This window comes from Trachemys scripta, chromosome 23 (genome assembly GCF_013100865.1).
Source record: "Trachemys scripta elegans isolate TJP31775 chromosome 23, CAS_Tse_1.0, whole genome shotgun sequence".
Lineage (NCBI taxonomy): Eukaryota > Metazoa > Chordata > Testudines > Emydidae > Trachemys > Trachemys scripta.
In genome coordinates, this window is record NC_048320.1 from 6714400 (window position 1) to 6737676 (window position 23277).

Here is a 23277-nt window from a genome sequence, read left to right on the forward strand (position 1 = left end):
TCGCTCTGGGGGGGAGGGTGAATAAATCACCCCCTGAGCGACACAAGTTACACAGATAGAAGCGCCAGTGTGGACATAATTACACCAGCCTCCACAAGTCGCAATAGCTAAGCTGACAGGAGAGCTCTCTCCCGTCGACCTAGAGTGGCTACATTAGAGACGTCGCAGTGATGCAGCTGCACCACTGTAAACTCTAGTGTAGCCATGCGCTAAGTCTCTCTCTGCCTCAATTCCCGACCTGTGAAATAGGAAAATAGCACTTCCCTACCTCCTGGAGTGTGGTGAGGTTACATTAAAGATTGTGAGGTGCTCAGATCCTCTGGTAACGAGGACCAGATAAGTACCATAGAGAGTGGATTCACTTGGTCTTTTATCTTGGTAACCAGTTGGCTGCTAATTTGCTTTTCTCTGACCTGGAGCCAGCTGAGTAGATTACCTTTCAAGGTGATATGTGGCTTGGCTTTTTCAGGGCAGCCTTGAAAGTGGAAAGTTCGTATCTTGTTTTCGCTGACCTTGTGTACTTTCTTTTTTAGGCCAACTGTGATTTGAGACGGCAGATTGATGAACAGCAAAAGATGCTGGAGAAATACAAGGAACGGTTGAATAGATGTGTGACAATGAGCAAGAAGCTCCTTATAGAAAAGGTTAGCTGCTAGCTTTCCAAGTCTCTGTATCCAGAGCCACCCAGCTTTGGAAAACACACTCACTCTGTCACGCCTGTCCTGAACTCTAGAAACTTGCTCTTCAGAATGGAGTGAAACTTGTAGCCATTTGAAATACAGAATTAGAGCTGTGCGTTTTGAATAACTTCTCTGAAATGGTAATGGCGATGGCTTTCAGAGTGCAGAGCCTTTTGGCTTAGTTACTTTTGTCAACCTCAAAAGGAAACCCAGCATCCACTCATCTGAGCAGAATAGCCTGAGTTGTCGCATCTTATAATTCACATGTCACATTGCTATAAATTAGCATCTGTGATCCTAGCATGCAAGAGAGTATTGGAGGAGACTACACAAGAAGGTACCATGGCCCAGTAAATAGGGGCTAGGACGTGCCAGGTGTCAGATGTGCTTTGTGACTTAGGGAAAATCATTTAACTTCTGCCTGTTTCTAGCTGTAAAATGGAGAATGTCTTTGTAAAGTGCTTTGAGTCCTATTGATGAAAGCGCACTATAAAAATACTAGGTTATTGCTTACCAGCTTTCAGCCTGCTTCAATGTTTAAAGACTTCATTACAATTAATGTTTTTAATTTACTCTCTTAAAAAAAAATGTGTTTTAACTGTTTAAACCATTTACATCTGATGCGTGCAGGTATCGGGAAATATGGGAGTGCTGAAAACTTGTTTGAATTGCTTTAGTTGCGGCACTGATTGGTCTTAATTGGGCATGACCTCCTGTCTGTGAAAGTGAGGGATTTGTAACCAGATGGAGCTGAATGTTGTGTAGAACAGGTGCTGTGCAAGTGTCACTAATTGAGCTTTGCCAGTTCATCGCAGTCGATGGCAATATTAAGAGTTGGCTAAGAATAGAGTATTTAAAATACTGCATAACTTTCAGCTCAGAATTGATCATTGGCGGCTGCTGATTCAACACTTCTGTCTTGTCTGTCTTCAGTCAAAACAGGAAAAGATGGCATGCAGAGATAAGAGCATGCAGGATCGACTGAGACTGGGTCACTTCACTACAGTCCGGCATGGGGCCTCTTTCACTGAGCAGTGGACAGATGGCTACGCTTTCCAGAACCTCATCAAGTAAGAATAGAAGCTTCCTTGTCCTTCTGATGAGGCAGAAAAGAAAATCCATCTCTTGTGCCTCTTATCCCAAAGCACTTTTGACTAATATGTGAGCTATATGCAGTGCTCTCTACTACCCTTTACATTGAAACGGAGCTACTATTTAGCATAAACAATACTAGACAATGTTTTTAGGCCAGACAGCAATGAATATCCTTCCAGTAAAAACTCTATTGCAGTTTAGGGAGTCAGAATCTAATTACCAGAGTTGGTGTGGCCAAGACACTGGGCTAATGCTGCCTCTGACAAAAAAGGCCCCAGGGACTATAAGTAGTCACGGCCTCTGTCTTACACCCACTTGAAATACAGAAAAGATAAAGATTGAATGAGTTAAAGGGACACAACTTAAATTATATAGTGCTAATTATTACCTTACCTGCGCCTTCCGTTAGAAGCGAAACTTGATTAAAACAAATTTACTTTGAACTCTTTTTGCAAGTCTCTCCTCTTGGAACATCCGTGAAGTTAGTTTCACTTCTGGTTCTTTCTTCAGCAGTGTTTTGGTTGCAATCACTACAGGGGAATTGTGTATGTGTTCTTTAACAAATAGTGGAGACCTTTCTCTTGGACTCAGGTTTTGTTTAAAAAAATCAATTTTTACAAATATCTTAAGTTTTCGGCCAAAACTGAGTTGCTCCTTTTAAGCCTATTTTAACTGACGGTTTATCTTTGACAGCAGTGCACGTCTATGGTGAAAACATTTGTTTTATAAAACAAATTCTTTGAGAGCAGCTAAACCCTATAGAAGATCTTCTAATAGCAGTAGAATACACACCTCTTTCCTCTTGGGGTGAGGGACCCTCCCATATTCTCCTATCCCAGACTGACAGCTACCAGGCCATGGTGATCTTATCTCTTTCCCTTCTCTGATGCTTCAGAGGAAGGCAAAACCATTCTCAGTGCACCTGGCCAACTGTGCAATGCTGGGGCAGGGGGAATAGGACTGAGGAGGAGGGCAGGAATCTGCTCCTGATTCTGACTTCAGTCTGCTTACACCTTGGATCTTCAGATGGATGTTCACAACTGCGTGTGTTATGGTTGGTCGCAACAGGCTATGTATATTATTTTAAAGAAGTTTTTTAAAGAGAAATCCACAATCCGCAACTTTTTTTCTGGCAACAGTGTTCAGAGAGATAAAGGAGCTGCATAACCCAGGAAATGGAAATGACAATGACAAAACCCTTTTATGCAAGTCATCAATAGAAGTACCCTGCAAATTCCCACCTGGCCCAGGCCATTAAGTGGGACTTCCATGCAAATAAATCTCACATGAAGTAGTGTTTTATTTACAAACATGCAAAGACAAGAGCATGCACAATCCCCTAAGATTAAGGGTAGGTCTACACTACCCGGTAGTTCGGCGGCAAGCAAATCAAACTTCTGGGTTCGACTTATCGCGTCTTGTCTGGCCGAGATAAGTCGAACCCGGAAGTGCTCGCCGTCGACTGCAGTACTCCAGTTCGGCGAGAGGAGTACCGCGAAGTCGACAGCGGAGCCTGCCTGCCGTGTCTGGACCGAGGTAGGTTCGAACTAAGGTACTTCGAACTTCAGCTACGTTATTCACGTAGCTGAAGTTGCGTACCTTAGTTTGAATTGGGGGGTTAGTGTAGACCTGCCCTTAGTCACCTCTTTCTGGTCCAATGTGGGAACCCATTTCATCAAGCAGTGCACAGATGGTCAGGGGCTTTAGAATCTCCTTTAAGGGACCAAGTCCTTCTTTGCTTTTGCTGCAAGACACATGAAAATAGAGGTGCTTTTGAAAGTTTTACCCGCAATCTCTAACTCCCATTTTGTGACTTAACTGCCAGAGTGTAATTGAAAGTTGATGGAACTTCGTCTCCTAAGTCATTTTGGTGCCTTTCAAAATTTTACCCTGGGTTTTAAATTAAAATGACAGGCAGTTTTAATGATAGCTTTCTTCTGCAAGAAGATGGTCCATCATTGGTGGGATTGAAAAAGGTTTGAGTTGCCTTAAGAAGTTGCCTTTAAGAGCTAGGGATCATGTGACCATAGCCCTGCAGTAGAGGATTCACTTAGCAGTGTTAGTCTTTAACAGGGAAGACAGCGATCTAAAATAGATCCTTTTGGGGACCTGTGAAAAGTGAGTGGGGTAGCTGACAAAGCCAACCATAAATCATGGTTCATTCCTGGGTTTTCTTTAAGATGGTCTCAACTCCTCACTAGTAAAGAGATCATCACCTGCATGAATATTATTATGATTTGGGCACAGGATTTAATCTGTTGGAGGGCTTCTCATATTTCAGCAAATGAAGACTCCCTCGCTCTATAAATTGTGACTAACCTTTAGCAAGTTGAAGGATTTGACACCTCCCTCCCACAGTTGGCATGTCTTTCCATACTTTGTGTTAAAACACTTGATTTACTCATCCTAGGAGTAGAAATGATGTGAAAATCATTTTGCTAATCTGGGGGTATGGGGGTGTAATTAGTCATCTGTTTCCATTACTTGTATTTTTATAATCTGTCCCTTTCTCGCCCCACCCCACTCCCTCTCCCCAAGGCAACAGGAGAGGATAAATTCCCAGCGGGAGGAGATAGAAAGACAACGAAAGATGTTAGCGAAACGGAAGCCACCTGCCATGGGACAGACCCCTCCAGCAAGCAACGAGCAGAAACAGCGCAAGAACAAGACCAATGGAGCAGAAAACGAAACGTATGTTACATGGCTTTGTATTGGGACATTCCAGAGCAGCAATGTTTTTATAGGATATAGATGTGGGGGTAGACCAGCACTCTGGGAAATGGAATACTGCACTCGCTCCTAAGCTTTACTGTTTATCTCATAGACATTCTTGTAAAAAAATATTATAGAATAAATCTAGCATTCAGGAACTTGTGGCTGCAGCCCTAAATATTTCCCATTGGAGTGAAATAGGGATCAATGTTGCTCATAGCAAGTTTGGAGAGTAGAATTTTCTTTTTGCATGTGCAAGCAGTATTTTTTTAAGCATTGCAGCTGCATCTGTATCTCGCCTTAGACTTGAGAGAATAAATGGTGTAATTTTTTTGTTCTCTTTGCTGAAATTTTCCAATCAGATTTATCACACCTCCAAAGAAAGAAATGGTATATGGGTTAGCAGTCTTTATCCCATTGCAATTTCTTCTGAGAATTTCCAAATAAATCATCCGATATATTGGGGAAAGAGTCTCCACATAGTATAATACTTAAAGCAGTCCTTTCTATCTCCAAAGCACTTGCTATCAGCTAATTCCACGGTGGGGAGGGGAAAGATTATTCTCTCTCCTCCAGTAACTGAATCTTTTCTCTTGTGCACAAGATGTTGTTTTCAGTTAATTTATTGCTCTCCAAACATGCCATCTTGACCCTTCTGGAGACCAAAGCCATTTTTCTCCAGAACAATTTAGCATGGATAGTGGTGAGTCCAGGCTTCCCTGCCTCCCCAGTGGGTGTTGGTCCTTCTTCCAAGCCAGGATTATCTCCGAGGATGCTGGGGGTGGAGTTCAGTCTCCAAGCCCATTTCCTCCTGGTCTCTTCTGCTGACACTACCAAGGCGGCCACTTACCAAGTGTGTTGGCTCTCTTGTAATAAGGAAACCTACCCACTAGGAAGTAAACTAATGGCTTATCTACACCAACCTATAGTATGCCGCAAGCTGGGGTGTGAATCCACCGTTCACTAGCCCTCCATAAACTAACTGTCCGTGTGCACCCTGCTGACGTGCATTAACAGGTAGTGTGCTGTGATCTTGTCCTCCTTGAAACAGAACTAGTTAAAGTGTATTGACTGTTAATGCCTGTCAGCAGGGTCCACATGGACAGTTAGTTTGCAGCAGGCTAGTGTGGGGTAGCTTGCCACAATCTATACATTTGGGTAGACAAGCACTCGGTTCAGTTGACTATCTGGGGCTTCCATGAAGCACTTGGCTACCATTAACCAAGGCAGCATACGTACTGCTGACCTAATGGTGAAAGGCTCCATCCCCTATAACTCAAGCTTCCAAGCCAGCTGTTCCCTCTCTCTCTGTCACTACTCCCAGACTTCTCTTCATTCCTGCCATGTTTCTATCTCCCCTCTTCCCCTTTAGAGTTCCTTTCACCTTGTGCCTTTCATTCCTTACCTCTCTTTACTCATTCAGTCCTTCTCCTTGGTTCCTAGAAAGGTCCATTCCACACTCAGGGTCCCATGTAATCTTCCCTAAATACGGTAAACCAGGATCATAATTTTGAATGGCTTTCTATATTTCATGTTGCTAAAACCGCTGTGTGGGGATTGCATGACTTAGTGGAGCTGATGAGAGCCCAGGGCCCTTCTGCCTTTTCGGTTTCTATTTCAGAGTGTGCCCATGTAACAAAAACTGCCACTGCTTTTTGGCACTCAAGATAAAGATGTCAAAGAACTAAATGAGCCATGGAGAGAAGTCTCCTCTCTTACGAGAATGGTGCTTCCTCTTTCATGGTTGATGCGTGTTGTCCGGTTGAATTGTAGTGGAATGTGTTACCTGTGCTTTGGGCAAATAGAGGGCTTCAGTAGCAAAGATAAATCCGAAACCATTAACCGTGGCTTATGTCACACACGTCAGTTGCTATATACTCCTTTCCAGGAACACCAGTATGTATCAGCACACTCACTGGGACCTGGAAGTGCATACTGAACGCCTGTGTGAGATTATTTTAAAATCTTAGGAAGAATGAAGACTTTTCACAGCTTGCAACTATAAACTTGAGGGGACAAGAGAATGTTCATGGCTCTTTCCCACTTCCTCTAGAAGATTTGCCACTTAGAATGTATGACTAGTAAGACCAGGCCTGATGCTTGGGAGGGGCAAGACTTTTAATCAGGTGTTTTTTGTGCCTGATGCAGAATCTTAGGCTATGTCTACACTACTGGTAAGTCGACCTACGCTACGCAACTCCAGCTACGTGAATAACATAGCTGGAGTCAACGTACCTTAGGTCGAGTTACCACAGGGTCTACACCGTGGGGCGTCTCCCATTGACTTACCTTACTCTTCTCATCGGAGGTAAAGTACAGTGGTCGACTGGAGAGTGATCTGCAGTCGATTTGGCGGGTCTTTAGTAGACCCGCTAAATCGACCACCGGTGGATCGATCTCAGAGTGTTGATCCCTGCTGTAGTGTAGACCTGCCCTTAATGTAGTTAAGTTATGTATGTCCAGATAGATCTGCTGTTTGTCAGCCTCCTGAATAGCACCGATATTCTTCAAATTTAGGGTGACTTTTTAGTGGGTAGCACAGTTGCTGGAGCCATCTTGTAAAGTTGGCAGGCACCAGGCACATGTGGTGAGGATGGAGCTCGTTAGCCTATGAAAACCTTGCTTTTGAAATGAGCTGAGCAATTGGTATAATCAGGATAAGCTGGATTTTTACTAATTCGTTAATTGTAACCTTTGGTTCTAATGGAAACAAGCCCTGATATTAACCAACGTTGAAGCTCTCGCTGCAGTGTGTGGAGTCGGAGGCAATTCAGGGCTGAAGTTGATATTCCACTGACCTTTCCCCTGGGGTCTAGGCATTGAAGTCTGTAAGAGATACGCAAGCTTCCCCCAATGTTCTCATAAACTTTGCTGCAGTGGGGCAGTCAGAATTTGGAATGTTCTTGTTTTATCAGGATACGTCAACATAGTATGAATGTATGTTTGATTTTTAAAAGCAGTTGCCTGGTAGCTAATTATATTATGGGTATGTCAGCAGTGGCCAAACGTACTGACCCTCCGAGCCGCGTGTGGTAATCCTAAGAAGTTTGAGAGCCGTGTGCACCTGCCAGGGCTCGGTGCTTCTGCCCTGTGGCAGAGTGGTGGGGCTAGGGGCTTCAGTCCCACGGGAGGCACCTGCCGGGGCTTGGAGCTTCAGCAAGAGCGGGGCTGAAGCTCCTAGACACTCTTTTCCCCCCCCCCCCACCCCTTGCTGGGCAGAAGCCCCTAGCCCCACCATCCTGCTGGAGGGCAGAAGCCCTGAGCTTTCCCCCACAGTCTGATAGGTAGAGAATGGAGTGGGAGGGTATGCGAGCTGCATTTTGGGCACCCCGGTTGTATTTAGGCTGTGGCGGGGGTGGGCACTTTTGCCCTACACAATAAGTGTGTCATATTTTGATACTTTCTAACTCAAACTGTTTACTTTTAGATGATTCTTTTAGTTTGTATTTAAATTTCTCCACCCTTGAAATAGTATTGTTTTGATAGAGTTGTGCACATTATCTCCTCTTAAAGTAGCGTTGCCAATCGTGTAAAAAATTCCCTTTACATGCTTTTCAACTTCAAAATACTTTACAAAAATAAATCCTCGTTTTTGCAGCAAGTTATTGACCTCATTGTATTTCCTTGGGCTGCCCCAGATATGCAATTTCTGGCTGACCATCTAGACAGCTCTGCAGGCTGAAAGTTTGGGGTTTTACCTACAAACAAGGGTCATGGTGGATTCTCCATCACTGGCAACTTTTAAATTGTGATAGGATGTTTCTCTAAAAGATCTGCTCTAGGAATTACTTTGGAAAGGTTCTCTGGCCTGTGTGAGACAGGAGGTCAGACCAAATGGTCTCAATGATCCCTTCTGGCCTTGGAATAAATAAGGTTTTCCTTCAGTCGTCAGTAATAATCACTGAGTGTTTTCCAAATTCCTTCTCTGAAAAAATAGCCATTTTCAGTGCTTTAAAAATTGCCACCCTGGTGTATTGTAAATGCCATTCAGAATCAGCAGGAGTTGGGTGCTAAATCCTTTGGGATCCTTTAAAAATCCCACCCTAATTATTTGGAACTCAGTCTGGGCGTTTTGAGCACAGATGTGTCATCTTGGTTAGGGTGTCTTAAAAGGGGGGGAAGGTGCTCCTGTGATAGGAGCGTTGAGCCATGGTTTACCCAAGAGTAGTTATGAAATTCAGTCACCGCCTGAAAATAGGCATCTATAATGTAAACATGGACAAGACTGTAATTTAAGGCAGGAAGCTGAATTTGTAGGGGTTTTTGTGGTCTAGTGTGTTCAGTAGCTAGCTCGGGCTGTCACAGGGCCCTCGGCTAGAATGGAAGTCATGTATTTCAAGTGTGTTTATATTAAATAGGACAGTGTTTATTTTCCAGCCTCCTTGGCTTTTTTAAAATACTAGAAGCTAGCATGTAGCTATTTCTGGAAATACTAGTCCAGTGAGAGCCATTCTATTGCTTGTGAAAATCTATCCATTTTAGACTGTTTCACCCTGTCTGTGTGTCTCTCTCACACGCAGCCCACATTTGGTTTATTCAGTTGTTCGGGTACCCCAAATCCTGCAATAGCAACCAGTTGTCAAAGCTTGCTGAAAACAGGGTTCAGTCTGGGAAGGCTTCTTTAAAGCCAAGTAAATTTGAGATTACAGAACAATCTGGATTAACTGGATCTGATTTAAATGCAGGTCAGCTCTTTTCTTGAGAGCTTGTGTTGTAATCCGTTCTACAAGGAAGAACTACCAATGTGCCACATGACTTTTTGTTCTGTGTCCCTGTTGATGGTATTGGTTGTAGTTTTTTTTAGAACAGTTAGATTGTTAATTTGGAATGTAGTGATCTTTCGCAGTAAGGGGGATTTATTAGGAGAACCTACATCCTGAATATTGGACTAAATGCTTGTTCAGACAACGGTAAAGCGGGCAAATTCCAATTATAATTACTGTTCAACTGTAGTTGAATTATAGCTACCACTAAGAGACATCCATTTGAGGAGCAGGTATATTAACTAGGAAATTGAGTAATCCTGGCTCTTATGTTTTAAGGGCTAGTCATTGTTGTAGGAAATGTTTGTAGAGGAGGGCAGGTCGGGATTTATAAGGTCCTTCTAGGCTGCGACACACCCTCCTCCAATTGCTTTGCCTGCCCCACTGCTATGTCAGGCTGTCTCCAGCATGCCAGGAGGTGTACAGGAACAGAAGAAGCTAGAGATGGGCAAGACGTGGCATAGAGCCCAGAGCTGTTCTGCACGGAGATGTCTGTTTAGCAGCATGAAGCTCAGAGAGTGGAGCTGCCTTCTAACACTCAGTGGTACTGAGTTGCTAGGGGAGTGAGAAGCATAACATTGTGGAGCTGAGAGGTGGCTAGAAGTTGGGAGGGAGTTGAGGCTTCTGTTGGGGAACAAGAGGAGGAGAGAATTAAAGCTGTATTTCTGCCCCCCTCGCCCCTCATGTAAATCTTGACAGCTGCAAGTGGTAGTGTGCTTTCTACACAACAGTCAGTGGGATCCTGAACGAATTCTGAAGAGTTTGAAAGTCCTGTAATATAGCATCCCAGAGGTAGTTCTCTGTAGATTTGTAATGAGATCTGATTGAACGGGTTTTAAAAAAAATAAATAAATAAAAATGTAAAACCGAGTTAAATTTCAGAAATAAAAACAAATCAGAACATTCAAAAAGTGAAGGTTTCTGACGCAATGTTCAATATTTACAATATCTCCTCTTGGTTTTCTTTGTTAGGTGTAAACCTTAGTAAATTAAATATGTACCATGAAATAGACTTCAGACACACTCAGCGCTCTATTACAGCGTGTCAAGACTTGAGCACTATCTTCAGTAGGAGAGAGGCTGCAGAATGTGATATACACATTTCAAACAATCTGTCAGTTGCTGAAGGATACAGCATGCAATGCTCCTTCTTATAGCTGAGCAGATTATTAAATGGGTGTGTATTTGGCATAGTCCATCTGCTGGACAGGAATTGCACTAGAGTGGAATTTTATTTACCAGTGCCATGGTAAGTTGGCTGCATTGAAACTTATTCTCTCTCTCCCCCTCGGGTAGTCCTGTTTAGACCAGCCTGGCTACTTGAAACTGTAACCGAGACTGTGCTTACAAATGTGTTGGATATGTCTGTGACACCGTTCTCTTGTGTACGCAGGTTAACGTTAGCTGAATATCATGAACAGGAGGAAATCTTCAAACTCCGACTAGGTCATCTTAAAAAGGTAAAGAAGTCGTTACAGAAATAGCTCTAAGAAGCACTTGCAAGCTACATATGAACTTTGTGTAAGAGTTATTGGCCTGAATGCAAAAAAGGAGACAGGCACATAAGTCCCAGTTTTGGCTCCACTGCGAAGCACAAAACTCTTGCTGAACCCTGTAGGCTCCTAAATTCACTACATTTTCAGGGTAAAAGTTCCCAGGTGCCTGTGTTCGTGCCTCTGGGAACACACTGCTGCCTCCCTCTAGGCCTGAGGTCCCCAAAGTGTGGGGTGTGCCCTCTATGGGGGTGTGGAGGAAAGTCCAGGAGGGCACAGTGGGCCTGGGCCAGCCCCCACAGGAGAGGGAGGGAGTGCCACCCAGCCCCTCCCCACCCCCAGCCTCGGAGCAGCTCTGCTCCTGGGCCACGCCAGCCGCTGGCCGCGACCCCATTCCGAGACCCACCACCAGCTGTGGCTCCAGCCTCAGCCCCCTTACCTCTGGCTGTGTCGTCCCCGTCCCCAGAGCCGCGGCCCTGCTCCTGGCCCGGGAGAGGCACAGACAGGGGTAAGTGGGTGTGCGACCCTAAAAAGTTTGGGGACCGCTGCTCTAGGCGTCTGGATGTGCATATCCCACCTCAGCCCCAGTGTGATTCACAAACCAGGGGAAGATATGCGCTCAGCCGCCAAAGTGGCATGCTGGACCCAATCCAACAGGCGGACTCAGAGTCCATCTGCCGGATCAGGTCTTATTCAGAATCCTCCAGGAGAAGGAGGTGCTGGTTCCCACCTTACAACTTTTAGCCCAGTGTTGAAAGCACTTCCTGGGGCACGGAAGCTGCAGGTTCAATTTCCCCATTTCTGCTGAGGGTGGGGAGAGGATTTGATCAGGGCGTCCACCTCTGAGTGCTCTTAACCAATGAGCTATGGGATGCTCTGATGTGGAGCTCCTTCGGTCTCTCCTTTTGAAGCTGTTCCACTGTGGATATGGACTTTAGTAGTCATTGGGCCAGAGAAAGAGAGAGTGACTCTGACTCTGTAGTCCAGTGGTTAGAGCACCCAGCTGGGAGGTGGGAGACCCCTGGCCCAGTCACCCTGCTCCAATTGCTCTTTCATTGTTTAGCCACAGTGGAACAGCTCCAATAGGAGAGATTGAGGGAGCCCCACATCAGAGCATCTCCTAGTTCAGTGGTTTGAGCATTCTTCGGAGAGGTGGGAAACCCCTGTTCAAATCTTTTCTCCCCCTCTGGCAGAGCGGGGAATTGAACATGGAGCTCCCGCATCCCAGGCAAGTGCTGCTCCTCTGGCAAAGGTGCCAGACTCTGAAGAGTGAATATCCAGCAGAAGTAGGTGCCCCTCTGCAGCGTGGATTTAGATGCCCATCTACCTGAGAGGGGCAGGGCGTAGGGTACACCCCTCTTCCTGGCATCTCCCATTGGCTAGTTTAGGCAGCTCCCTGCCTAGTGTGCTGGCTTTTGTGAATCCCGTTCTGAGGGGTCTGTCTCGCCATTCACTGCGTAGGGAACCTAGGTGCGTAACTCAGGCTTTGTGAATCACACGGATTTTTCCCGGCACCTAAAAGTTTGGCGCCATGAGGTTCAGCAGCACACCACCTAATTCCTTGTGTGTATCCAGGCCATTGTAACTTGTCTGAGAGAGAAGCGTTCTTACTGAATTTCCCAGGGCAATAATGTCAAGGAGAGAGGTGTTCATAGCTTCCTACTAAGGCTGTATGTTTGTCATAGCTATAACCTCCATGATCTGTAGGGTTTTTAAATGAGAAAACCCTATATGTCACCCCACCCAGCCCACTACGGAGCACTGCATATGTCCAGCGTAGGGGGCAGGGAATATGTATGGGCTAGCGAGCTTACTAGAGCCCAGTGGAGAGAAGTGAGGATTTTTGAAAGGCTCTTTAAACCATTGTCTAATTTGTAATAGAAATATGACTTTTCTCATGACAAAGCCTATGAATTAAAATATCAGGTGCTGCGACTTCTTTAACTAAAGTTATGATATTTATAACCACTACTATTCCCCGCCCCTAAGTGTGACTCCATATTTTTGCCACATCAAGCAACCAGTCTCCTGTGTAACACTCTAGACAAATCTATTCAGCTCTCTTTGATAACTCCGAATAATAATACTCAGTTATAAAAATCATACATTTTTCCTTCTCGTTGGCATCAGCAGGAGCTCTCCCTGCAAGCAAACTTATTTTTAGGTAATTGTTTGCTTCCTTATTAGCTCATTAGTCACTATAGTCTTTTATTAGAGCAGCTCAGAAAACTTTGACCGATACAACTTCAGCAAAAACTAGACAAGAATATTTTCTCAAGTGTCTTTCCAGTTTCCTGACCAGCTCAGATTGCCATTAATGCTAAAATAGGGATGGGGTGGGGTTACTTGCTTTGGTTTGAGGAAGCTCCTTTTGTAGCACTGGCTTCAAAGAGAGTAGCTTTTCTGTCCCTTGGTGAATAAGGCAGACAGGCCATTAGGCCTGTAGGGAGTTTGGCCTTCAGTGTTTTCACTGGCCAGTATCTGCACCCTGCTTTTACCAATCACATCCTGAATGTGAAGGTCTGGCCTACACTCTGTTTTCTTTTACCCAGCATTGCTTCCACTGCCACCCAATGATGGGTATTACAGTGTATACAGGGCCAATTGCATGTAAACCGCACCATGTCCTCTCTACCTACTATGGGCAAGGCTAGACGACATGGAGCTCAAGCTATATTTATCCTGTAGCTACCTCCATTCCTACCAGTGGAGAAAATCACAGGTCCACTTATTGTCAGTGTAATGTAGCCCAGAACAGAAGAATCCATTTAGAATGTGACCTTTACAGAAAATGAAGTAATGCTCTAGGATTGTCTCATTGTCTGAGGCTGTGCTTACCCTCCTCCACTTTGGGAATTAGCTCATTTTTAATCGGTGAAAATAGAATACAAGTTGAAAAGGAGGGGTGTCCAATGTGATAATCCATGTATAATTTGAAACCTGATGGAAGCTGTCAGTAAAAGCTTATGTACCCTGATTCAACAGTCTGTGTAAAAGGGCAGAATCAACTACGTAGAATCTCCCTTCCTTTCAGGGGTGAAGTTAAAAACTACGTGCAGCATGGAAAGCCAAAGCTCTGGGTAGCCCACATCCTCCCACTTCCTGGAGACATTTTTGTTTTCTGTGGCTCTTCTGGAAACCACTGGGCTTTTTATAAATCTGAAAAGATATCAAGATGCTGCTTAAGATATAAAGTTACAGCTCTGTTCCAGAATCTGTGTAACTTTCAGGAGGGTCTTGGCTGTTTTTATCAGTGATACTTATTAGCTTCCACATGACACACTTCAAACTTTCAGAATTACCTGCTGTTTAATCTTCCTATACAATTCTAGGATACTTTCTTTGTTTGCACTGAAAGCGTATAATTTAATCAGTGTGTTCCTAACTGCTGGAATTGAGGAAAGCATAATTAACATATTGGCTGGGGGGAAGGGGAAGAACTTGTACCAACTCCCATCTGTAGTTTGGATGCATAGTCACAAGCAAAACAGCCCAATAGTTTCCTCCTCCTATTTGTTATCTTGAAGTTGGCTGTAATCAGTTTTCATTCTACCAAACCAGTCATGTACCATTAAATTCCAGTTAGTGTGTCCATAAATCAGGTGAAACTAGCTACCCAATGTCTTGAACTGTTTGTCATCTTTTTTCATACAGGAAGAAGCAGAGATCCAGGCAGAGTTGGAACGACTAGAGAGAGTTAGAAATCTACATATCAGGGAATTGAAAAGGATACACAATGAAGATAATTCACAGTAAGCATGGGGAGGCATGTAGGGGAGAGAATAGGCGTCAAATGGTAACTTCTCAAGGAAAGCTAAATTCTCTGAGGATACATTTGTCTGGTAATGGGAATGCACCATGCTTAATTCTGCTTTTAATATCCTGCCACCCACTGAGAGATACAGTACTGTGCTGACTTAAAAGCATTTGCGTGTAAAATATGTAGGATTTAATACTTTACAAATGACTTTGGAAGCTTTTGCAGTGTCATTGATAAATGACTATCCAATCGTTTGAAAATTGGACATAACCACCTTTTTGAGGCTTAATAAGAAGTGTCCTCTCTGAGCTGTATAATATCTGTGACTACTTATTAGTAGATGGCATTACCATTGTCAATGTTAAATTGTCCTCTCCAGATTTAAAGACCATCCAACGCTAAATGACAGATATCTTTTGCTACATCTTTTGGGTAGAGGAGGCTTCAGTGAGGTATATAAGGTAAGTTTTTGAAGAATTAGTCTGTTGTGTTGTATTTTGAGTCTGCACAGAGATACTCAGTAAGCAAAATCTGACATTTGTTCTCTCAAATGGAGAGTGTATGTGGTTGTGGGGGAAGGAATGTAGAAATACATGTCGCATCTGGCTTTGATTTAGACAGCAGACCTGATATTTAGTTTCTGTTCTCCACAAGATTTTATTGAAACATGCATTTGTTGGGAATGTCACACTGGTATGACTAGGAGAATGACATGAAATACCTCTTGAGACTTAAACAAGTGTTAGAAATCTGCTTTTAAAAGGTATATTTGAAATGGCTACATTGCAACGGCACAGTAGGGCTTTAAATCCGACACATTCTTGTAAATGAAAGGAAAATAACTTCCAGGGATATATGGCACAGCCTTCATTTTTTAAGTCTAGGAAGTGTTTGTATCCCACCATTGACATGCTGAACAAACAATCCTTGGTCACATGGGTAAGGATTATTTACATGACATTGTTTTGCAAGATCAAGACCTATGATACTTAGACTAGGCCATGCTGCTAATTGGAGAGATTAAGAGATTAATTTTAAATAAATTGAAAGCATCTGTTTCCCCAAGCATCCCATATGTGCTCTGTAGTTCAGAGGCAATTTGATGCTAATATTAGTCTAAACTAAAATATAAACTCAGGTATTGGACACTTATATGAATAACTAGACTATCTAGAGCCATAATAGTATTAAGTTTGAAAAAGGATATTGAACCTCATGTTTCAGGATTTAGAGTAATCTCTAACGTTAGGGGTTAGAACAAGATTGGGTGGGGGGGCACGATTATCCCACACCTGCATACAATGGGATGTCTTGCACTGTGCTCCAAAACGCCTGGATCAAAGACAGGATCCTGGATTAGATTAAAAGAAAATATATGGAGATATACCTATCTCATAGAACTGGAAGGGACCCTGAAAGGTCATTGAGTCCAGCCCCCTGCCTTCACTAACAGGACCAAGTATTGATTTTGCCCCAGATGGCCCCTTCAGGGATTGAACTCACAACCCTGGATTTAGTAGGCCAATGCTCAAAGCACTGAGCTATCCCTTCCCCTGGAGGGAGCACTGCAGTGGAACACTGCATCGATCCAGAAGCACAATTCCAAAATTTGTGTGTGTGTGCTGGGATGCTCTTTAAGATCCCAAGGGGTGAAAAATGTCAGCATGAGCTATGCAGCTGAACCATTGGCTCTCCAACCACAAATGGGTTGAAACTTCTTCTACCTGGAGATGTGACATCTAGCAATGTGCATTAAACCAATATATGTCCTATGCATTTTTTTTTTTTTTTAAATTAAGTACAAGTGACTTTGGTGGCTCAAGGCGTCATGGCAGAGAGCCTTCCTTGACGGTTCTCATCAAGTATAGGTTGTTACTATCGCATGGCTGTTTGGCTTGTGTGAAACGAGTGGTGCACTCAGTCTAGATCCCAGTGGATGGACTAGTGTTCCAAAATCACCAATTGTCTTACACTAATTGGCTCCCTCATTGGCAGGCGAATTAAAGGACAGATTCTTAAATTGTATTCAGAGTAGATAGCATTAGTGACACTAACTACAGCATATTGCCATCTATTCTTTGCTTTGCTTTGCATTGGGACACTAGTGTGGAATCTCTTGTTCACATTTGCAGTATTAATTTGAAATTGCAACTCTACTGATACTTACTTTTTTTCTTTGTAGGCATTTGATTTAACAGAACAGAGATACGTAGCTGTGAAAATTCACCAGTTAAATAAAAACTGGAGAGATGAGAAAAAAGAGAATTATCACAAGTAAGTGGTGCTGTAAAGCCGAGATACCAGATAGCAGAACAATGCATTGCTGTTTTTCCCCCATCTTGGCCTGAGAATTGGTTCCTATCTATTGATACTGACTAGAATATGTATTTTAATGCAGCTAAATGTAAAGGTGTACATCTAGGAGCAAAGAATGTAGGCCATGCTTTCAGGATGGGGGACTCTATCCTGGGAAGCAGTGATTCTGAAAAAGATTTGGGGATACTGGTGGATAATCAACTGAACATGAGCTCCCAATGTGATGCTGGGGCCAAAAGCACTAATATGATCCTGGGATGCACAAACGGGACTCTCAAGTAGGAATAGAGAGGTTATTTTACTTCTATATTTGGCACTGGTGCGGCCACTGCAGAAAACTGTGTCCGGGTCTGGTGTCCATAATTCCAGAAGGACGTTGATAAATTGGAGAGGGTTCAAAGAAGAGCCACAAGAATGATTAAAAGACCAGAAAACATCCCTTATAGACTCAAGGAGCCCAATGTTTTTAGCTTAACAAAGAGAAGGTTAAGGGGTGACTTGATTAGTCTGTAAGTATTTTTCTGAGGAACAAATATTTAATAATGGGCTCTTCAGTCTAGCAAAGGAAAATCTAACGTGATCCAATCGCTAGAAGTTAAAGCTAGACAAATTCAGGCTGGAAATAAGGTGTAAATTTTTAAAAGTGAGCATAATTAACCATTGGAAAAATTTACCAAGGGAGGTGGTGGTTTCTTAGTCGCTGACCATTTTTAAACCAATATTGGGTATTTTTCTAAACGATTTGGTCTCAGAATTATGTTGGAAGTTTTCTGACCTGTGTTATACAGGAGGTCCTACTAGATGATCCCAGTGATCCCTTCTGGCCTTAGAATCTGTGAAACTATGAATTCTCCTCTCCTTCCTCACTATTTGCTGCAAAAGTGAAGCCACTTCCTCCCACCTAGTTAGTATCCCCTCAGAAATGTCTGAAATGAGCAAGAAAAGTGAGTGGATGCTTGCAAAATAAGAGCATTGTTGGGGTCTGGACCAACAGTGGTGCTGAGAGTTTTGTTTCCCCTTAATAAGGGGATATCTCCTCTATATAATGACTTGGCCTCACTCACGCAGAGAACAAAAGCCTTAAGCGCATTCCCAACTCCCCAGAGACACTCGTTGGGAGTGTGCTTTCAAAAAACTGTACCGCTTGGTTTCCAAGAATATTTAATACTTTCTGAATTGTATGAATAAGCTTCCATTTGAAGGTGGAACACCGAGCGCTGTGCCAAGATCATTATATCTAAAGCGCTTAATGTAGAACCCAAAGTAAAATCTCTGTTGCTAATGCCCCGAGTCTTGCCTTTCAGACATGCGTGTAGAGAGTACAGAATTCACAAAGAACTGGATCATCCTCGAATAGTTAAACTCTATGACTACTTCTCGCTGGATACTGACTCGTAAGTGATGTGTTGATGTGCCTTTGCGCTGCATTTGCCAAGTTCCCCACAAAGTGTTTAGTCAAAAGCTTTCCAGCAAAGCTTAGTGATCCTGCAGTCAGGGTAGATCAGTACTTTACACAGTGGATCTTGTCACCACTGAGTCTCATTTGGACATGAGCTTAGGAGTCAGAAAAGGATTATCCATTTATATGGATAATGAACACCCACAGTTGCATAATAGGGGATAAAAGCGTATAAGGGACCCTCATGCTTCAGGGAATAAGCCAGCTACAAAGGGCGGGTCTGTACGGCTACACAGTGCACGGCAAGCCTGGGTGCTAGGCTGCAGCACTCCAGCCTGCCGTGCTTGAGTTGTCCACGTGGACCCTGCTGCTGCACACAAGAAGTTTCTCGGTGCACTTTGCCTACTGCTCTCTGAAACAGTCGTATGCAAAAGACATTCACAAACTTTTAGTGCACTACAGCAGGAAACGCAGTAGATCTACACCCGTTTGTCATGCGCTAACTGACCAAGTTAAGGCCTATCAGTTAGGACTTCTGTAGTTGGCAGACGGTTATGTAGTTGTCAATTATGGGGTTTATTGCACCTTCTCTGAAGGTTTAGTGCTGTATCCTGTCTGGCAGTAGCCTAGACACACCATTAGTCTAATCGGTTATGGCATTTATGTTCCCGTGTTCTTATACCCATTAGTCAGCAGATCTTAGTTCTAGCACAATCCTGTCCCCAAGTGATGTGCTACAGGGGACGTCCATAATGAAAACACATGTACAAGAAGACTAGCTATTTTTAATGCATTCATGTTGCTTTGCCTGGAAAATCAGTTTTGTTCTGATAAATGTAGATTTCAGATTTGGCTGTATGTAGATCTAAACCTGTTTCCTGTATGTCTATGATGGAGGCATCTGAATATGTACAAGTTTGACAGGGAATGACCTCGTTGAGGAGACTTACATGGAAGAGAAAATACAAAATATTAGTGTTTCTCTCAGGGGACTTAATTTTGGTGTTTGTTCTCTTGCCTTCAGGTTTTGTACAGTGTTAGAATACTGTGAGGGAAATGATCTGGACTTCTACCTGAAACAGCACAAGTTAATGTCCGAAAAAGAGGCACGATCCATTATCATGCAGATTGTGAATGCTTTAAAATACTTAAATGAAATCAAACCGCCCATCATACACTATGACCTTAAACCAGGTACGTTACGAAGCAGGATGTCATGTGTTTACCCTCTTACCTCTTCTTAGCAACCTCTCTAGACCACCAAGGAACAGTTCCAATTGGCGAAACCCAGGGACAGGACCAGGTCTATTGGTACCCATTCCAAAACCTGGATGCTTAGCTTGCAGCATAGAAGAGACTGAAATGCTTGGTTTTGCTCTGTAAATGGGTATTGGCACCGGGAGTTGCAGCATTAAGAGGAAGTAAAATTCCAGAAAGGAGCCTTCCTGTTCTGGACGAGCCCTTGTGCCATCATGTATCAGCACTTGGTTTCTGTGACCTGGTTGGCCTTTGCTTTCCTGTGCTGCATCTTCCTTCATATCAATGGCCAGCACATTCCTCACTCTTGTTCCCTTCCTTCGTGATGCTCAGTAAATGGCACCAAAAACTAACTTGGGAAAACTTGCTCATCTGTTGCTTTTATGGGTCCTCATAGCAATACATAGAGGTCAGATAGTGCTCTTGGAAGTCTGACCTTCCAGACTCACCAGTGCCCAGAAAATCAGAAGTGTCTTCCCCAAATGTCATCAGACAGTTCCCATCTCATAGACCATGCAGCTGAGAGAGCAGAGCTTCCTTGCTAGCCTTATCTGTTAGGGGTTGGCATATGCTGGGCAACACTTATTTTATTATTATTATTTTTTTTTTTACCCCAGTAAAATCCAAGCACTTGGTTTTCTGTACTGGCGACAGTTCGCTGGCATTGTATGTCCTAGATCTGGTGTGGTTTCTTCTACTGATTCAGTAGATGGCGCAGTTGCACCAATTTATATTTTGTTGCCCTGTTTCTGTTCTTACTCTTCCCAAACCACTGTTTACTAGTGTTTGTTTGAACGCGCTGCAGGGCTCTCCCTAAAATTTGTTGAAATCATGGTTGATCTATAGCCGTTATATAATTCTGCTGCTTCAAAAGTTAATAGCTTTGAAGCAAATTATACAGCTTAATCTGTTGGAAAGTTACGTGCTGCTGTTTCATTTAATCTGTAGAAATAGCTGATTCTGAAATGGATCTGGCCTTAAATGGATTGGCTATTTTCCATGGGTTTGGAAACCACTAGGGGGCACTGTGTCATAGAGGAGAGAATTCCTGGTGGCTGAGAAGCCAGGGCAAATTAGGACTTCTGGATGGAATGAGTCACAGCTGTGTATACATGCATGTCTGTCATCCATTCTCCCTTCCCTGACCTGCCCTCCCAGCTCGACCAGTCTCCCTTGTTGTGTTGGCATTGGAAAAGCCGTGGTGTAAAGCCAAAGATGGGGAGGCAGGTGGGAGGTCAGAGATCCATTTCAGGATGGGGAGCGTAGATGAAGGCACTTGGTGTGTTGTAGGGGCCAGGATTCCTCTCAGGAGGACTCCATTGAGTACTCAAACATCTTCTCCAGCCTAAAGGCTGATTTAGCTGGCTGCATTTTGCAGGTCGTGGTGCCTTGGTATAGTGTCCATAATTTAATACCCCATGTACAACACTGCAGTCCTGGTGCTGCTATTCCCTCCCCTCTTTCCATAATAAATGTCTCTAAAAAGCTGTTTTCCCTTCTTTTAGGTAACATTCTTCTAGTCAATGGTACAGCATGTGGAGAGATAAAGATCACAGATTTTGGGCTTTCCAAGATCATGGATGACGACAGCTACAACTCCGTTGATGGCATGGAGCTGACATCACAGGGGGCCGGTACTTATTGGTAAGTATTGTATGTGGCTGATACCAACTCAGGGTTCTAGAAAACTTGCAAATAACCATTAAAATCCTGATGCTCGAAACTTGGAGTTTACTTGGAATTCACTTTCCTTGTCAGTCTGTGTGTGGTGTCCATTGTACTATAGTGTAGCTCTGTAAAGCACTTTGAGATCCTTAAGGATGCTCTCAAACTAGTTGCAGTGTGTTGTGTTGTTTCTAGGCTGCCAGCCTTTTCATCTTCAGTGGGTTAGTATTTCTATCTTTAGATAGCACCTCTTATTCAAAGGGCCTGACAGGACAACTATAAACTGCATGTACAACTACTGCTGAAATGCAGCCAACTCTGGGGTGGAACTTGGCAGCTGTTTAATAGCACATATTACCATGTAATTTAGGGTAGGAAGTGAAGAAGAATCCCATACCCGTTTGAAAATGCAGGTAGACTTAGGAAGAATTTTCCAGTTGGAATTTAGTCACCATCCTAGTGGTAACAGACTTAACTTTATAAAAAGTGCAATAGCGCTTTCCGTGCCATGCATGCCCAGGACTTCAGTTTCAAATTTCACATGAAAGACGAATACCTCCAGCAGTACAGTGGCCCTAGCACCAAATTGTGGTATTGCATGGGTCCTGACTCGGAGGTTTGGACCTACAGTAAGAGCCGCTGAATGCAAAGACAGAAGTTGCATTTACAATGTCACTATTCACAGTGGTTAGCATAAACATTGTTCATGTCACCATCATTTTTTGCAGGCATCATCTGTTACAATCTCATGTGTTCTATGGGTTTGTTCCCCTCAGCAAAGCTGAGTCTCTAACTAGGACACAGCCTCTAAGATTGCACTTTCAGAAATGTCTATTTTGGCTGGATGTTTCCATTGTGAAATTGTTATTAAAAGGTCTTGGTCAACAAATACTAGATTCTAAGTGCATGCTGAGAAAACAAAGTTTTTTCTCCCATGTGTGATTGGAGTTAAACTCTCTGCTCTGGCGAGGGGGAAGCATTCACTGCAACAGAGACTTTGCATAAAGGATGCATAATATGGTGGTGATTTGGGGTATTTATGCATTTTCAGCATCCTTGTGCTGGGAATTTATGTGGACTGAATGTGCACAAACGCATAGCTGAGGTGTTAAATCCCACCTCATGACACAGTGCCTGCCTTCCTCTTGAAACCAAAATGGCTGTGGGGTAAAGAAGCAGTTCACAAGTGAAAAATGATTAGCTTGGTCTGTTCCTGGTCCCCAGTGGGCGCTCTTTGTGCATCAGACCGTAGGGCGTGATTGGCAGCCAGTTCTGTAGAGTTAATCAAGTGAAGAGGTGCGTTGGCAAAGCTGTGTGGGGAAGCTGCCAGTCTCCCTGTCTGGGCTGTGTCTGGGGCTAGCCCGTTCTGTTCACGTGTTTCTGTAACTGTTTCAAATCACTGAGCTCTCAGGCAGTTCAGATGGCAGTACACTATGTAGCAGGTTCAGGTGCAGCCTCAGGGTTCACTTGTCAGTGAATCGGGAATTTATTCTCAGGCCCCTTCTATACTGGGGTGTATGTTAGCTGCACTGGTGCAAACCCTGCTGCAGGTGAACCCTACTGATATACAGCAGAATTCACAGTGTGTGCCTACATTAGAGGGTTGTGCTGCCATGGCTACATCAGTGTGTTTCACTGGTGCAAATTTCCCTTCTCTAGACAACTATCAGGCTGTCACTAGACTCTCTCCTGGCCAGCTACGCCAGGAGTTCATGAGGCCATGGTGTCGTCTGTAGTGGTGGAGAAAAGCCTGAGATAAAAGGGAGGGTGTTGAAATCCAAGGACTCCACTTACAAGACCTTTGTCGGTAGAGTCCCTATTGCAGGGAAGTGAAAGCCTGTGAGTGACTCGCCCAAAGTTGCACAGGAATTCTGTGGTAGAGTGTGGCACTGAAGTCCGATCTCCTGAGTCCCAGGCTAGTGCCCTAACCACTGGGCCATCCTACCTCTCCTGTTGAAACAAAGTGACTGAACAAATCTGGATGTGCTATTGATGACCCTTTCTCACTTCCTTCCAATCAGGTATTTGCCACCTGAGTGTTTTGTGGTTGGAAAAGAACCTCCAAAGATTTCAAATAAAGTTGACGTCTGGTCAGTGGGTGTCATCTTCTACCAGTGTCTTTATGGCAGAAAGGTAA

The 23277-nt window shown here is 43.7% G+C and overlaps 1 protein-coding gene across 5 annotated transcripts in view; it reads left to right on the top strand.

The window, feature by feature from the left end:
- The window catches only part of TLK2 (tousled like kinase 2), a 55869-nt gene that overhangs the window by 26523 nt on the left and 6069 nt on the right, over positions 1-23277 (top strand). For all 5 annotated transcript variants that reach the window (XM_034755814.1, XM_034755811.1, XM_034755813.1 and 2 more), the window contains 11 exons: positions 534-644; positions 1614-1750; positions 4314-4466; positions 10644-10710; positions 14398-14495; positions 14883-14964; positions 16686-16777; positions 18124-18213; positions 19243-19412; positions 20981-21119; positions 23162-23273. In XM_034755814.1, coding sequence (XP_034611705.1) covers positions 534-644; positions 1614-1750; positions 4314-4466; positions 10644-10710; positions 14398-14495; positions 14883-14964; positions 16686-16777; positions 18124-18213; positions 19243-19412; positions 20981-21119; positions 23162-23273 — 1251 coding nt within the window. The remainder of the gene's footprint in view (positions 1-533; positions 645-1613; positions 1751-4313; positions 4467-10643; positions 10711-14397; positions 14496-14882; positions 14965-16685; positions 16778-18123; positions 18214-19242; positions 19413-20980; positions 21120-23161; positions 23274-23277) is intronic.